A 16,018-nucleotide genomic window follows, 5' to 3' on the forward strand; every position below is an offset into this window, starting at 1 on the left:
TTGCATTGTGGTAAACTGTGGTCAGTGTCATGAGACAAAGTATATGTGAACTGCTGTATGGAAAGTGAATTTGCTCTGTAAACCTTCACCCAAATCATAGTTTAAAAAAAAAGTATTGTGTGGATCATAACAAATTGTGGATAACATTGAGAAAAGTGGGAATTCCAGAACATGTGCTCTTGAGAAACATGTACATGGACCAGGAGGTGTCATTTGAACAGAATAAGAGGATACTGCTTGGTATAAAATCAGGAAGGGAATGTGTCAGGATTTGTATCCTTTCACCATATTTATTCAGTCTGTATGCTGAGAAAACAACCAGAGAAGCTGTACTGTATGAGAAGGAACATGGCATCAGGATTAGAGGAAGACTCACTAACAACATGCGGTATGCAGATGACACAGCCTTACTTGCTGAAAGTGGAGATGACTTGAAGCACTTACTGATGAAGAGTAAAGATGACAGTCTGCAGTATGGATTACATCTCTACATAAAGAAAACGAAAATCCTCACAACTGGACCAATAAGCAGCATCACAATAAATGGACAGATGTAAGTTGTCAAAAATTTCATATACTTGCTTCCATAGTCAACACCAAGGGAAGCAGCAATCAAGAAATCAGACGATGTATTGTGCTGGGCATATCTGCTGCGAAAGACCTCTTTAAAATGCTGAAGGGCAAACATGTCTCTTTGAAGACTTAAGAGTGCCTAACCCAAGCCGTGGTATTTTCAGTAGCCGCATATACGTGTGAAAGCCAGACAGTGAGTAAGGAAGACCAAAGAAGAGTTGATGCTCTTTTGAGTTGAGGTGTGAAGAATACTGAAAATACCATGGACTACCAAGAGAACTAACAAATCTTCCCTGGAAAAAGTGCAGCCAGAATGCTTCTTGGAAATGAGAATGACCAGACTGTATCTCACCTGCATTGGTTATGTTTTCAGAAGGAACCATTCCCTGGAGAAGGATATCATGCTTGGTAAAGTGAAGGGTCACTGTGAAAGGGGAAGGCCCTCAACAAGATGGATTGACACAGTGACTGCAGTGATGGGCTCATGTATGGCAAGTATTGTGAGGCTGGTGCAGGACCAGGCAGCATTTCATTCTGTTGTAAATAGGATCCAGATGAGTTGGAGCCAACTGGACGGCACCTAACAACAACAGCACTACATTCCTAATTAGGAGTTAAAGTATTTGCATTGTGCTAGTGAGGGAGCTCTGATGGCTTAGTGCCTAAGATGCTGGACTGCTAACCAGAGGGTTGGAGGTTCAAACCCACCAGCCACTCCTTGGAAGGAAGACTGGGCAATCTACTTCCATAGTGCTACTGTCTTGGAAACCCAAGGAGGAATGGCTATAAGTCAGAGACAACTTGACAGCACAGCACGTAACAACAGCAGCAGTGATGTTGAGCATTTTCATATGCTTAATTGGCCATTTTTATACCTTGGAGAAATGTCAGTTCAGATCCTTTGTCATATTTAAATTGTCATGTACTTTTGTTGCTGAGTTGAAACAGTTTTTTCCCCCCAAATAAAGTGAGTTGGTGATTAGAATCTTCCCAGTTTAAACCGTGATTATTTTGGCATAGTGCCTAAGGCATTTGACTGCTAACAGAAGACTGGGGGTTCAAACCCACCAGCCACTCCTTAGAAAGAAGATTGGGCAATCTACTTCTGCAGTAATACTACCTCAGAAACCCAAGGAGGGAGGGGTCGCTGTGAGTCAGATCCAACTTCAGGGCAATGCGTCTGGTTTTGGATTTTACTGCTTATAGTGCCAGTAGCACAAGTTTAGTGTGGACTTTTTGATGTTTCTTCCCTGCATGTAGTGTATTAACGTACTTTGTTATCTGCCTGTTAGGTGCATGTTTCTTGCTGTTTTTTATTTGGCTTACATCAATTTTTTCCATAATGGAAGCTGTTAACCATATTTTGAAAGATGCTAACAGCCTTTTATTTGTTCTTTTCTACCAAAAATTAATGTAATTTGTCAGGGTCTGTGGATCTTTACATATTTTTCCTGAATGAAACTTGGTACATTTTTATTGCCTTCAAGATTGAACCCCAGTGACATGTGCCACATTTTTATGGAAATAGAACACCTCTTACACAGTTTTTTAAAGCCTTGCAACACTCTCCACTTCAGTTTCCTGTGCATGCTACATGCATTATATGAGTGGGTGTTTACATGCAAAAATACTGTAACCTCGTTGTTTTCAATTGGCTTTGTATGTGAACTGATGTACATTTGCTTCAAGCCATGTAGCATTTTAATTATTGTTGACATTAACTGAAGAGAGGGTTGGTGCTGATGAGCATATGTGCTTGATAATTTTCATCACAGCGATTTTTTTTTTTCAACTTCCTGTTTCTGTGATCGGTTTCTTGACTGAAGGTTAGTTGTTTACCTAATCTGATGAAATTTAGCATTTCTAAAAGCATCAGCCAAGAAGTACAATTTAATTAATTTTAAAGTCAGCAAAGACCTGAAGTTTACAAAATTATGTACATAATTTTAGAATTATGAATATAGAAGCATCATATATCCTGACATGAGATGTATTCAGAGTGTGCTCCTTATTGCCCCACAGCTGTAACAGTGTAATGAGGGTAAATATACTTGTTTGTTAAGGGATTTTAGATGAGGTTGTGTGCAGAAGCCAGAATTCAAAAACCAGCACCAAACTGCAGTTTCCTAATTGGGAGTACATTTTCCAAAGTTCAGTATTTGCCAAAGGGATGTGAGAGAAAAGTTACTCTGTACCGGTCTTTAGTGTGTTAAATTCAGCACATTTATGTATTTTTTGATTGGGGTGTGGTGCTATCCATAAGAATGTGTTTAAATCTTTGCTTGGAAAGCTTGTTAAAAATGTATTGTGTTCTGCATAAAAGTGTATTGACTTCATATTATACTCTTAAATAGCATTTTTTTTTAATTTAGAAAATTTTGTTTGTTAAAGTCATTTTAAAACAATAGTAAACTCATCACATGATAATATGAAAGACATTTTTAGCAAGAAATTACTATTTCTAAAAAAAAACAAAATATTTACTGAGAAGAGTGACATTATTCATAGTTTTTGCAGTTCTTTTTAACGAATGGCTTAATAGACGGTTGCTTTTCCATATATGCTTCTGTAATCAATAAGTTACAGTGTTCCTTAGTTGAAATATATGAAGAAAATACAGCTTCACACTGATACATAGTTGGGAAAGAAAGGAATGTTTTATTAGCTTTTGGAAATAATTGTTGATATTCTATGATACTACCTTAAAACTTAACAAGTGATATTTTCTTAAAGGTTAGTTGCAATGTAGAATCTCTAACTATATCAATAACTTTTTCTTTGTTGTAAAATCCAGTGGTATGTCTTGCATTTTGAAAGGATATTTTACCTATACACTATTTCAAAACATGCATCAGTCATTTAAAAAATAGCAGTTTACTGAATTGTGCAGAACTTCTAACTGTTGACATTTCATTATACAATATGAAAATATTTTTTAAAAATTTTATCGTGATTCGGGTGAAATTTTACAGAGAAAATAGTCTTCCGTACAGCAGTTCACATACACTTTGTTTCATGACATTGACTGCAGTCTCCCACGATAGAACAGCTCTCCTTGTAATTCCTCCCCATAGCCACCTCTTTCCTGTGTCCTTCCCTCCTGTGCACTCCTGCCCTCCGAGCTCTCTCCCTGTGCATATACAGCCCTTCTATTCTCCCATGATGTATCTCTCCAAGGAATGTATCTACCTAATGTAAATGTTCAGCTCATATGCCTTTCTTTTGTTTGGTTGGAAGCCACAGGAGTGGGTTTAATTCCAGACCTGAAGGGCAGCTAGAGGCCATAGTCTCAGGGGTTCCACCAGGCTCTATCAGACCAACAAACCTGGTCCCTTTTTGTGTGTGTGTGTGTGTGATTCTGAGTTTTGTTCCACGTTGTTACCCACTCTATCCAGGATCTTGTACATAGACCCCTTCCGAGTGGTTGACAGTGGTAGCCAGGCACCGTCTAGTTCTTCTCATCTCATAATCTTATAGGCTGAGGATCACATGGTATATCAGTTCCTTGGACTAATTATTAACATGCATCTTTGGTTTTCTTCATTCTTCTTTTGCTCTAGATAAGGAGAGACCCATCATTGCATCTAGATGGGTGCTTGCAAGCTTTTAAGACCCCAGTTACTACTCACCAGAGTAGGATGGGGAACAATGTTTTTGTGTAGTATCTTATGCCAGTTGAGCTTGTTCCCTGCAACCATGGTCTGGAGCCCACAGGTCCAACTACTCGTTCCCTCTAGGTAGCTGGCTGTGGCTAAGAAGTGACTACAACCTTGTCCCTTGTCAGCTCTACTATATACCTGGAAATTTCTTACAGACATAACAAACACACTTGTAGAAACATTGTCTGCCAACTCTGTACATGGTCATAGGCACACTTCCCCCTGCATTGATTGACATACCTAATAGCTCAGCCTGTTCACCCATCTATCCACCCGTGTATCAATGTTTGCTGTCACTGACAATGCAGTACTGTCTGTGCAAAAGGGTTCATCTTTGTTGTCTGTACTTCCCATGCACTTTCCTCCCTCTTCCTCTTCTTCGTTGCCCCCGTGTTAATCACTCATATTTGGAACTTTGCCCTTCCCTTCACCCAAATCAGTACTTGTCTCTGCTTATCTAGCAGTGTTCCCTCCCTTCCCCTCCCATTCCTGGTAACCAGCAAAATTTCCTTCCATATATAAACTTTGACTTTTTACAGTAACAGACTAATACAATATTTGCCATTCTATAAGAAATCACATTTTTAATATGACCATTGTGCTGTGAAGATTAGCTCCAGCAAGCTTGGAATTAGCCTGAGTTCTTTGGCTGTGTGGTAATCTTCAAGGGCTTCATGACACATTTAGTTTATGCATTTATTAGAAAGAAGATCTATAGCTTTCTAAGGTTCTCAAAAGATTATATGCCTCTCTCCCTGAGACAGTTTAGAACTATTAAGAAGGTCATTTACCCCAATATAAGTGATTAAAACTTTTTGGCTTTTATAGTGTTTGCTCAATTTTTTTAATGAATAGTGACCCTTACACATAGTAAGATCGGACTCAGTACGTAGTTACTGTGGAATGCAAGTTATTTTTCTCCTTCTAGACTGTTCTTCTCATAGCTTTCAGTATACCTTTCTCTAGAGCTGTCCTTTTCTCTTCCTCTAGTGCTTTAAATTTATCATTAGGACAAGTTACATAATACTCTATTGGACTTATATTGAGAAGGAAATGGTTTAGAATAAGAATCCTCCTAAGAAGTGAAGGGCACAGCTATAAAGGTGTATTTCATTTCACTTTGACTTTAGTATTGCTATTATTGCAGAAAGTTACTTTTGTTTGGATAATTGGAGTTTAATTTAAGGTTTACCTACTGTAAAAAAAACTATTTTGTAAATTAAAAACCGCTTTGCAACTATTGTATCTTGAGGGAAGCTCAACTCAGTTTACCTTATTACCCCTTCAGGATACAGATGAATTTATTTTACCGACTGGCGCTAATAAAACCCGGGGCAGGTTTGAACTGGCCTTCTTTACCATAGGAGGATGTTGCATGACAGGTGGGCTCCGTAATTTTATTTTCTAATTGCTCCTAATCTAAGTAGTTGAAGGTGCTTAAAGTTTTAAAAAGAACAAATATATATCAGTTTGAAAGTTTTAAAATCATTAAGTTTATCCTTTTCTATTAAGTAAAAATGAAAAAAGTGCAGTTGTTTGTGAGTATAAGATTATACATTTGGATGAATGTTGTTAATGATTTACTAGGTGCTGCATTTGGGGCAATGAATGGTCTACGGCTAGGATTGAAGGAAACCCAAAACATGGCCTGGTCCAAACCAAGAAATGTACAGTAAGTCTTGTGTCATCATCTGATGTAGTGATGTTTGAATGTTAATATCTGCTTTGTTGGTTTGATGAGTGCAACCTTGAAATTACAGATGTTTAGCATGATGGTTTACTTTTTTGTCTATTTTTTTCTTAATTTTTAAAATCTTATTTAAAATAAAAGGAGCAGGTTACTGAATCTAAGCTTTTAAAAGGAGCAAGTTTCTGAGTCCCTCCAAGTCCCTCAGTGCCCCTCAATAAGCTAGTGCTACCCCAACCTAATTTCTTAACTCAGCAACACCTGTTCCATTTTCCAGGCCTACATGGCATGTTTTCCAAATTGTTTAATTCTTAATATATTTGCTCTTTTTTTTTTTTTAAATGAACAGTGGCTCTTACCTATATAAGATGGTATTCAGTAAATAGTTACTGTGGAATGCAAGTTATTTCTTCCTGCTTAATATATTTGCATTGTTCAGGAGGACATGTAGGGTATAGTAGTAAAGAAATAAGTATGTACGAGTGATTGCTAGATCTGCTATCATTTGACTTTTTTTCTTGACTTCGTTCACCATTTCTAAAATGGAGAACTATGTTGTTGTTATGTGTCATCGAGTCAGACTTGACTCATAGTGACTCCTCCTTGGGTTTCTGAGGCAGTATCACTCTGGAAGTAGATTGCCCCATCTTCTTTCCAAGGAGTGGCTGGTGGGTTTGAACCGCCAGCCTTCTGGTTAGCAGTCACTACTATAGAACAATTAAATGAAACTCCTAGAACTTAGAGGTGGTTCCAAAAGGTAAGACAATCTTTTCTCAGGAAATTGAAGTTTGCATAGAAAGGAAAGTTTACAATTATAAAAGGATTGGAAAGTACACATAATGTACATACTCACCTTGCTTAAGAAATAAAACATAACCAGTTGCTATTGATATTTCCTAAGCAACATGTTTTTTAGCTTTGTTCATTTATGTACTTTATGTAAGTGGAATCATGTAATATGTTTTCTTCAATGGCCTATGGTTTTGTTTTGAGTCATTTTTTAAAAGGCTATCTTCCTTCCACATTGTTTAGCCAGCAGATGGCAGTAGATATGCTACAATTAGACATGGGGACCCTGAAGTCCCATCAAGTCTTTAGAAGGATCCATACTCTTGCTTGACCAGCACAAATCCTTAGATATTTTTATATTTATACTCTTAATATTTCTTGTCTCTTACTAATTTTTTTTTTCACTTCTTATAGAGAATTTTCAGTCTATACTAAAGTAGGCAGAATAGTTAAATGAACTCCTATGACACAACCCATCCTTGACAACCATTGTGGCCCATCTAGTACTACTCTTCCACATTATTTCGAAACAGATCTTCATTTAAATTATTAAACATAAATTTAAAATAGAAGATCTAGAAAAACTAGACTGTTTTGTTTCTTAATAATAATTGTTAACATCTTTGGAGAGAAGTGAATCAGCTTCCTTTTTTAAAATCAAATTTTCTAAATCTTATATACTATCATTATAATAATTCTAGTCTTCTTAGTTAGGGAGATAGCATATAATAGTGGAAAGATAAGAGTTTATACTTTGAATCCTAGCTTCATTACTTACTGTTTTGTGATATTGGTCAAGATTTCCCTAATTTGTACCTTCAAGGATTATTTAGAAATGATATAAAATGAGAAGTAGATAAGGGATCAGTAAATGGAGCTACCTTGCCAAATTGCATTCCAAAGAATTTTACCAGTTTGCAGTGCCATCAGCAATACTTTAATGGAAATTAAGAATTTTAAAACAGGTTACAAAAGAAAAAACAGTGTGTTGAAAATAAAATATATTAATAAATATGTAATATTAGAAACTATGCTTTTCAATGTACTTTTTAAACAAATACGAATTTCTATTATGATAGAGTGTCATATAAATTATGAAGGTTTTATTTTACTGTTTGTTACCATAATTCCGTAATTTCCAGCGGTAGTCAGCTGTCTGGGCATACCCATTCCTTTGATGGTGTTACACTGCTGGGAGAGCAATGTCTTGTCTTCTTCATCTGGTTGCCTTTGTCACTGTTCTGGTGGCATTTGGCACTGGTACAAGGCAGAACTGTGCTTCCTTGAGAGTATGCTAAGCATTCACCTTCACTGCTTAGTTCTAGTCTGGGAGCAGACACAGATTGTGTTTTATTTGTATATAGTAATTAGATGGCTTTTTACCTTGTTTGACTACTTACCTTTGATTCTCTCCATAGTCTGCTTTCGTATTCTAAACAATTGATTCTACTTTATATACTGTTTACTTTATACTCCCCTCCCAAAAAGAATATCAAGTTGGTTTGTTACAGTTAAAATGGTACTTTTCCACAGATCAATTTCTGTGAATTTCTTTACATTCACAGCCATAGTAGTTAAGGCTTAAAGAATCTTAATACCAAGTGAAACCTGGGAGAGTCAGAATTTGATGGGACTGCCTTGTTTTTCCAGGTCTCACAAGTTTTTCGTCTTTGACAGGATGTATGTAGTCTTACTACTTTTTCTTTCTCTGACAGGTACCCACCTTATATAAGTTCTGGATTTTGCAGGTTTTACTGTATTTAATAAGAATTTTCCTCAGTTATTATACAAAATATTGGCAATTTTAAGCTAACCTTCATTTATATGGAGTATAAAAGCCATATTTATTGAATTCTGAGGAAGTTTTTAAGATAAACTAAAAATTAAGAAAACTTTGGAGCTTGGGTTTATGTATTTAAAATAGCTACTAGTATGGTTTAAAAAAAATTTGAGGGAAATAATCATTCTAAATATAGGTTCTTCTTTTTCTGTCCTGGTAGGATTCTGAATATGGTGACCAGGCAAGGTGCACTTTGGGCTAATACTCTAGGTTCTCTTGGTAAGTAGAGATAATTGCTTGTTAATAAATGGTCAATACAAGGAAGGAATGTGTAAGTGTCATGAACAATTTAAACAATCAAAATTATGGTCTTAGAATATGAGAAAATTGTGTTTCAGTCCACTCCAGTGACTAGTGCAGATGCTACTTAGGAAAAGACCATTGCTAAAGGGGTATGGAGGGCATGGAGGCAGCATCTTCTGACCTCTTCTAACTTCACAAGAGGAAAACAGAATGACCATCAGCAGCCCAAGGCCTGTTCCCATGAAGCCAGAGATGCCACCACCCTCCAGTCCTCTTAGCACTCTTGACACCAGCCATCCCTCCCACAGGGCACCCATCACCTTTCTGCTGGGTTCGATAATTCACTGCAGTGGCCACACACAACTCACAGATTATGGGGCTTATTAGGAAGCAGTAGGCTGCAATTCAAGTTCAGGAACATGCTCAGGATACAGTTCTTCAATTAAAACCTGCTGCTCTGTCTTGTGCATCTTGCTTCCACTGCCACTGTCTCTCAGCTGGCAGTGAGATCCCCTTTTGCCTCTATGAGAGCTCATTTTAAGCCTGGCAGAGTGGCAGAACTGATCAATCCCAACATCAGAGTTCTATTCACCTGAGAGAGAGCAAACTTTCCCAGAAGATTACTTCCTGCTGCTCCAACAGAAATACCCCACATGGATGACTTTAACAATCAGGAGTTTAAAAGCAGCTACTCAGTTGCTCATAGCAAATTTCACCCCTGAGTTAATTGCCAGTCTCCTTATAGGGAGTAACAAATATTTTCATGGTCCCACCTAGTAATCCAGTGGGAGTTACAAAGACTATGGCTAGAAAAGCCGTACCATGTAATTCACTACACTGCAACCATGAAGTACACATGAAATAATTCCAGGTTCTGATAACACATCAAAGACCAAAAAAAAACCTACTGCTATTGCATCAATCCCAACTCACAAGGACCATGTAGACCTGCCCTTGTAGGATTTCCAAGGCTGTAAATCTTTATGGAAGCAGACTGCCACATCTTTCTCCCATGGAGCAGCTAGTGAATTTAAACTACTGACCTTATGGTTACAGCCAAGCACTTAACCACTGTGAGCAACCAGGGCTCCTTTCTGCTGATGCCATAAACCAAAGTCATTGTCATCAAGTCAGTTCCTCCAATTTATAGCAACCCTGTAGGACAGAATAGAACTGTCACATACAATATTGCTGACACCATACTGGATACTATTCCTTTTAAAGCACTATATACTGTTCTGTCCAACACAGAATAATAAAATAAGATCATGTTTTCTCTAAACGAAAGCCAGATAATTTAGGGCAAGGCAAAGGGCTTTGTGTGCTAGGAAAGGTTCAAGGTCCTGTTACGAGACATACCTGATTAATCTCTTGCTATGTTATCCTAATAGCCTGTTCATCAGTCTGTTTATTGAAATATTTCCTGGACATAATTGCCAGGTTAAAACAAGTCCTTTGTAGGTAATAAAAACATTTGCAGTCCTAGCAGAGAGTTAATTAGTTGTACTTAGTGCATAAACCAGAACCTAATGGTTTCATCCGTGTTGTGTCTTACGAGTAATTGGCTCTCTTGATTACTAATGACTCATAATAGACCAACATGTGGCTCTTAGCTCCTATTAGCCAAGTGTTCTTTGTGAACTTAGTCAAAAGTCTAAAAGTCTTTTAATTGTAACAGATTATTAAGTAAGGGGACACTTAGACATCTTTTTGAAAAGGTTGTAGACATCTTTTTGAAAAGGTTGTAAGAACCTCTGTAGTGATTGTGTAATATTCTATCTAGCCTTGTCACAGGATTTAGAAGCAATGCATTTTCACATCATAAAGCCATATTTGCATTGCCCAACCTTCCTTCCGAGGAGTGTCTAGCGGGTTTGAACTGCCAGCCTTCTGGTTAGCAGTCAAATGCCTTAGCACCAAACTGCTAGAGCTCCCAGTAGATGGATGGCTAGTTCCATATGCTGCTTACACCTGCATTCGCTTCACCCCCATACACAGTCACATCCAGCTTTGTTCCTTTTTAATTGTTTTTATACCTAATCAACCATCTTGGTGTGCCTGAAACTTTCCCAGTTTTAGCACTAAATGTTCAGCATCCCAGGAAATCCCTTAGCCCTGGGCAAAGCAGGATGGCTGGTTACCCTATGTGTTCTCCTTATAGTATGTATGATCAATCACAACATTCTGCTCATAGTAAATATCAGTTAAGTAAGTTGAAAGAAGAAGGTGAGCGTTTATAGAAATACAAAAATGTCACAACAGAGGAGTCGTAAGGCTGACCTTGGTATAATTTATGAGAGGGTCAAATGCTCCTCAGATAATTTTGAGGGAAAGGTTTAATGTGTTCGTCGCTGATAGTAATCTTTAGAGATGCAGGGAAAGGGTGGTTTGGGGGACAAACTTGTTAAAACTAAATAGTGCTTGTGTTATAATTTTTCAATATTTAAGAACCAAAACTCACATTTTTAAAAATCATTTATAATTTATAATAAGTACAGCTATTTTAGGTAAAATATAAGTGAAAATTGAAAATATCTTTCCTGGAACTCCCCAGTGGTACTTCCCAGAAATAACTGTTAATGTTCCTTAGTAATTCTGGACTTTTTTTTTTTTTTTGCTTAGCCAGAGTCATGCATGTACCCAAGCACACATGTATAAGTACTTTCTATAATGAATATAGCTCTTCATGTTTGGGTTTTTAAGTGAGTATATAGTTCTCCGTTATGTGGAAAGTCCCTTTCTGAATCAGTTTCTTTTTGATGGACATTTTATTTATTGCCAGTTATTTTCTATTACAGTTTTCCAGTGGTCATTACTTATATATCTTTGAATAGTTAAAAATTAATATCTCTAGGAGAAACTAATCAAAATATAATTGCCATACTGACTTTTAATCATTGTGTCATTACTGATCAGTTTGATTTCCCTAATAGCTTTGCTTTATAGTGCATTTGGTGTCATCATTGAGAAAACACGAGGTGCAGAAGATGACCTCAACACGATAGCAGCTGGAACTATGACAGGCATGTTGTATAAATGTACAAGTAAGTACTGTTGAATGTATAGCTCTCTTTAATATACTTCACATATACTTTTATCCATTGTTCTCAAAGGAAACTTTGTAGGTACAGTATATCTCATGGTCTCTGAAACAAAGTGGTGGTTTTGTGATATTAAAAAGATGTAAGATTTTTTTCTGATCTTTTTTTTTAATGAATTTTATTGAAATATAATTAATATAGAGTGAAATACAGAAAACTAAAGTGACATGGGTCAATGCCTTTTTTTTTTTTGCAGTCTTTCCTCCTCTTCCCTCCCCCCCCAAGTAACCAACAAAGAAAGTTCCCTTCCATATATAAACCTTTCCTTGACTTTTTACAATAATGAACTAATACTGTATTTGTCCATCTGAGATTTACTTACTTCACTCAGCATAATGTCCTCCAAGTTCATCCATGTTATGTGGTGTTTTGCAGATTCTACATTATTCTTTAGTGTTGCATAGTATTCTATTGTGTGTATGTACCATAGTTTGGTTATTCATTCTTCTGTTGATGGGCATCTAGGTTGTTTCCATCTTTTTGCTATTGTACATAGTGCTGTGATCAACATGGGTGTGCATATACCTGTTCTTGTCCTGGTTCTCACTTCTTTAGGAAATACACCTAGTAATGGGATTGATGGGTCAAATGGTATTTCTAATTCCAGCTTTTTAAGGAATCGCCATACTGTTTTCCACAGTGGTTATATCATTTTACACTCCCACCAGCAGTGTATGAAAGTCCCAATCTCTCCACATCGTCATCAGCATCCACCATTTTCTGTCTTGTTGAACTTTGCCATTAGTGCTGAGGTGAGATGGTATCTCTTTATTGTTTCGATTTGCATTTCTCTGATGGCTAATGATCATGAGCAGTTCTTCATGTATTCGCTGGCCGCCAGAATATCCTCTTTGGTGAAGTATCCATTCATGTCTTCTGCCCATTTTTTAATTGGATTGTTAATGTTTTTGTTGTTGAGGTGTTGGAGTTTTCTAAAAAAATTTTAGAGATAAGTTCCTTGTCAGATATATAATTATCAACAAATACGAATTTGTTGCTGTCATTTTGTTATGTGCTTTTTCATGGTGTTGATTTCTTTGTTCCATATAATTTTCTGAGCTGAGCTCGTTTTGTTAGAAATCATGTTATCACTTCCTTCATTGCTATTGTTTCAGTATTTGCTAAATATTTGTGCTTGTTATGTTGTTGTTGTTAAGTGCCACTTAGTCACCCCCGACTCATAGTGACTCCTCCTTGGGTTTCCGAGGCGGTATCACTACGGAAGTAGATTGCTCAACCTTCCTTCCGAGGAGTGGCTGTTGGGCTTGAACCGCCAGCCTTCTGGTTAGCAGTCAAGTGCCTTAGGCACTATACTACCAGAGCGCGTCCTCTTTTTTATTTTCATGTGAAGGTTTATCTTTTTTTTTTTGGAAGTTACCTTTTGAGTTATAATTTCTTCCCAAGTTTAAAACAGTCCATTCTATTTTGTAGTTGTCTTGACTTCCCTACCATTTAGAAGTTCTGTGACTACTCAGTTTTGTTCCCTCTTTTTGCTTTATAATTGTCTTCATTTGTCCATTGATATCTCTGCTTCCCTGTTTACAATCTTGTACGTTTAATTTACTTTGGATACTTCTATAACTGGGTTGGTTTCTGGGTTATGTCATCATGTGTGTTAATGGTCAGTTGTTTGCTGTTGTTGGTTCTCTGTCCAAAGGACTCCCTTTAGCATCTCTTGTAAGGTTGGTCTGGTTTTAACAAATTCCCTTAATTTCTAGTTATCTAGAAATGTCCTAATTTCACCATCATATTTGAAGGACAATTTTGCAGAGTATATAATTCTTGGTTGGAAATTTTTCTCTTTCAGGGTTTTATATATGCCATCCCATTGTTTTCTGGCCTGCGTTGTTTCTGCTGAGAAATCCAAGCTTATTCATATTGGTTGCCTCTTGTGGGTAACTTTTTGTTTTTCCCATGCCGCTTTCAGGATTCTTTCTTTGTCTTTGGTTTTGGTGAGTTTGATGATGATATGTCTTGGTGATTTTCTTTTGGGGTCTGTGTTAGACTGGGTTCTCTAGAAAAACAAAAACCAGTAAAGCTATAGAGAGAGAGAGAGAGAGAGAAAAAAAAATTTATCTTAGGAAAATGACTCACACACTTACAGAAGCTGGCATGTCCAAAGTTCCTGGATCAAACGTCAAGCTGGAGGCTTTTCCATGTCAAGCTGGAGGCTTTTCCCAGCTCTTGCAACCACAGGGGCTGAGGAGCTCAAGGCTGGCAGGCAGTACACCAGCTGTTGACTCCAACGAATGATGAATCCAAGATCTCCAGGCCGAATAGTGGATTGTTCGCTCACGGACTGTTGTAGGCAGTACAACAGAATCCTGATTCACAGAGAATGTCTCTTTTCCCAGGATGTCTGTGGATATACTGGAAACAAGCCACAGCCCTAGGGAAACTCCCTTTCAACATATTGCCTGCTCAGAACATAAGCATCTGATCCCATCATGGGAATAACCACATCACAACAGCTTAAACCACATAAGAATTGTGGTCTAGCCAAGTTGACACACAGCTCCAACTATCACAGGGTCTATTCTGTTTGGGGTTCGTTGTAATTCTTGAATGGATATATTCTCATCTTTCATCATACCAAGAAAATTCTCTTCCAACAAATCTTTGACAGTTTCTTCTGTGGTTTTATCTGTCTCTTCTTGTTCTAGAATTCCGATTACACATAGGTTATTCTTTTGATGGTATCCCACATGAACCTTAGGCTTTCTTCATTTTGTTTTGATTTTTTTTCTGATTGTTCTCTTTCCAAAGAAGTATTGAGGTATTTGCCTTCAATCTCAGTAATTCCGTCTTCCATTGATTCAATTCTGCTCCTTTGTCCATTTAATGAGTTACCTATTTCTGTAAATTTAGTATTAATCTCCTGGATTTCTGTCTGTAGATTTTGTATCATTTCTAATTTTTCGTTTATTTTGTCATTTTATTCTTGTATTTTCTTTTGAAATTGTTCTAGGGTTTTTTCTGTGTTTTCCTCAATTTTGTCGGTGTTTTCCTTGCTCTGTCTCGCAAATCTGTTGAAGGTACCTAAATACAATTCTTTTGAATTCCTTATCGGAGAGTTCCAATGCTGAGTCTTCCTCAGGGATGTGTTTTGGGTCTATATCCTGGTCCCTTGTTTCTCCTGCTTTATCTTGCTTCTTTGTGTGGCCTGTGCTGCTCTGTTGTCTCTGAGGCATTGTGACGTTTCTGTGTTTATATTTAACAAGTGGGAGTGACTTGCCCACGATATTCGTTGTCTTTGTTTTGTTCGTACGTTATCTGCGTAAGCAGGGTACTGTGCTGTTTTCCTCTATTCACTAGTTGGCAGTACTTATACACTCACCACCTGTCTCCTTTCCCGTTGTTTGCCTCCCGTATATCCCTGCCATCCTTGGCAAACAGCCTATTCTTAGGTCCCTAGAATCCGAATGAGAATGCTGTCACTTTAAAATCCAAAATGGCCGCTGCTTGTAAACATTAAAAATGGCTGTTCCTTCAGTCACTTTAAATATCCAAAATGGCCATCACTTATAAACATTCCAAATGGCTGTGCTGTCAGTCACTTAAAATATCAAAAACAGCTGTCACTTGTAAACCTTCAAAATGGCTGTGCCCTTGGTCACTTTAAATATTCAAAATGGCCATCGCATGTAAACAGTCAAAATGGCTGCACCTTCTGGACAGCTGAAAGTCCACAGCTCAGGCTGTCTCCCTCCTTGCTATTTATTTTCCTAGTCATAGGCCACCAGCACTGTTGTCCCTGCAGCCCTTGGCAACTAGGGCTGATCTTTAGGTCAATTCTCAGGTCCCAGCACCACTTGGAAATATTCAGGCTGTTCATCCCATCAGAGTAGCTGACAGACGACTGTTCTGACCATCTCCATACTCACTGTTTTCATTGAAGTTTTTCCATTAGTTGGTGCTGAATCCACTTCTATATACTTCCTTTCAAAGTTCAGAGCTCCAGGATTATCTTCTGTTTCTCTGTTATTTGGTTTCTCTTTTCTTTGTTGAGGGGGTCTGTGGAGTTTATCTGCCTATTCCACTATCTTACTGGAAGTCCTTCCTTAACCTTTTTTTTTTTTTTTTTTTTTTTCTCTTCTTCTTCTTAGTGCCCTATCCCCAGATATTG

The 16,018-nt window shown here is 37.5% G+C and overlaps 1 protein-coding gene and 1 non-coding gene across 2 annotated transcripts in view; both read left to right on the top strand.

The window, feature by feature from the left end:
• The window catches only part of LOC103195148 (mitochondrial import inner membrane translocase subunit Tim23), a 42,248-nt gene that overhangs the window by 15,080 nt on the left and 11,150 nt on the right, over positions 1-16,018 (top strand). Inside the window, exons 3-6 of the mRNA XM_007938621.2 lie at positions 5,521-5,614; positions 5,820-5,904; positions 8,709-8,767; positions 11,725-11,835. Of these exons, the coding sequence (XP_007936812.1) occupies positions 5,521-5,614; positions 5,820-5,904; positions 8,709-8,767; positions 11,725-11,835 (349 nt within the window). The remainder of the gene's footprint in view (positions 1-5,520; positions 5,615-5,819; positions 5,905-8,708; positions 8,768-11,724; positions 11,836-16,018) is intronic.
• On the top strand, positions 7,846-8,049 carry LOC122149835. The gene has a single exon (XR_006163358.1). It is a non-coding gene; the product is annotated as a small nucleolar RNA SNORA74 (small nucleolar RNA).

Source organism: Orycteropus afer, unplaced genomic scaffold, assembly GCF_000298275.1.
Source record: "Orycteropus afer afer isolate SDZICR_OR568_19922 unplaced genomic scaffold, OryAfe1.0 scaffold00052, whole genome shotgun sequence".
NCBI lineage: Eukaryota > Metazoa > Chordata > Mammalia > Tubulidentata > Orycteropodidae > Orycteropus > Orycteropus afer.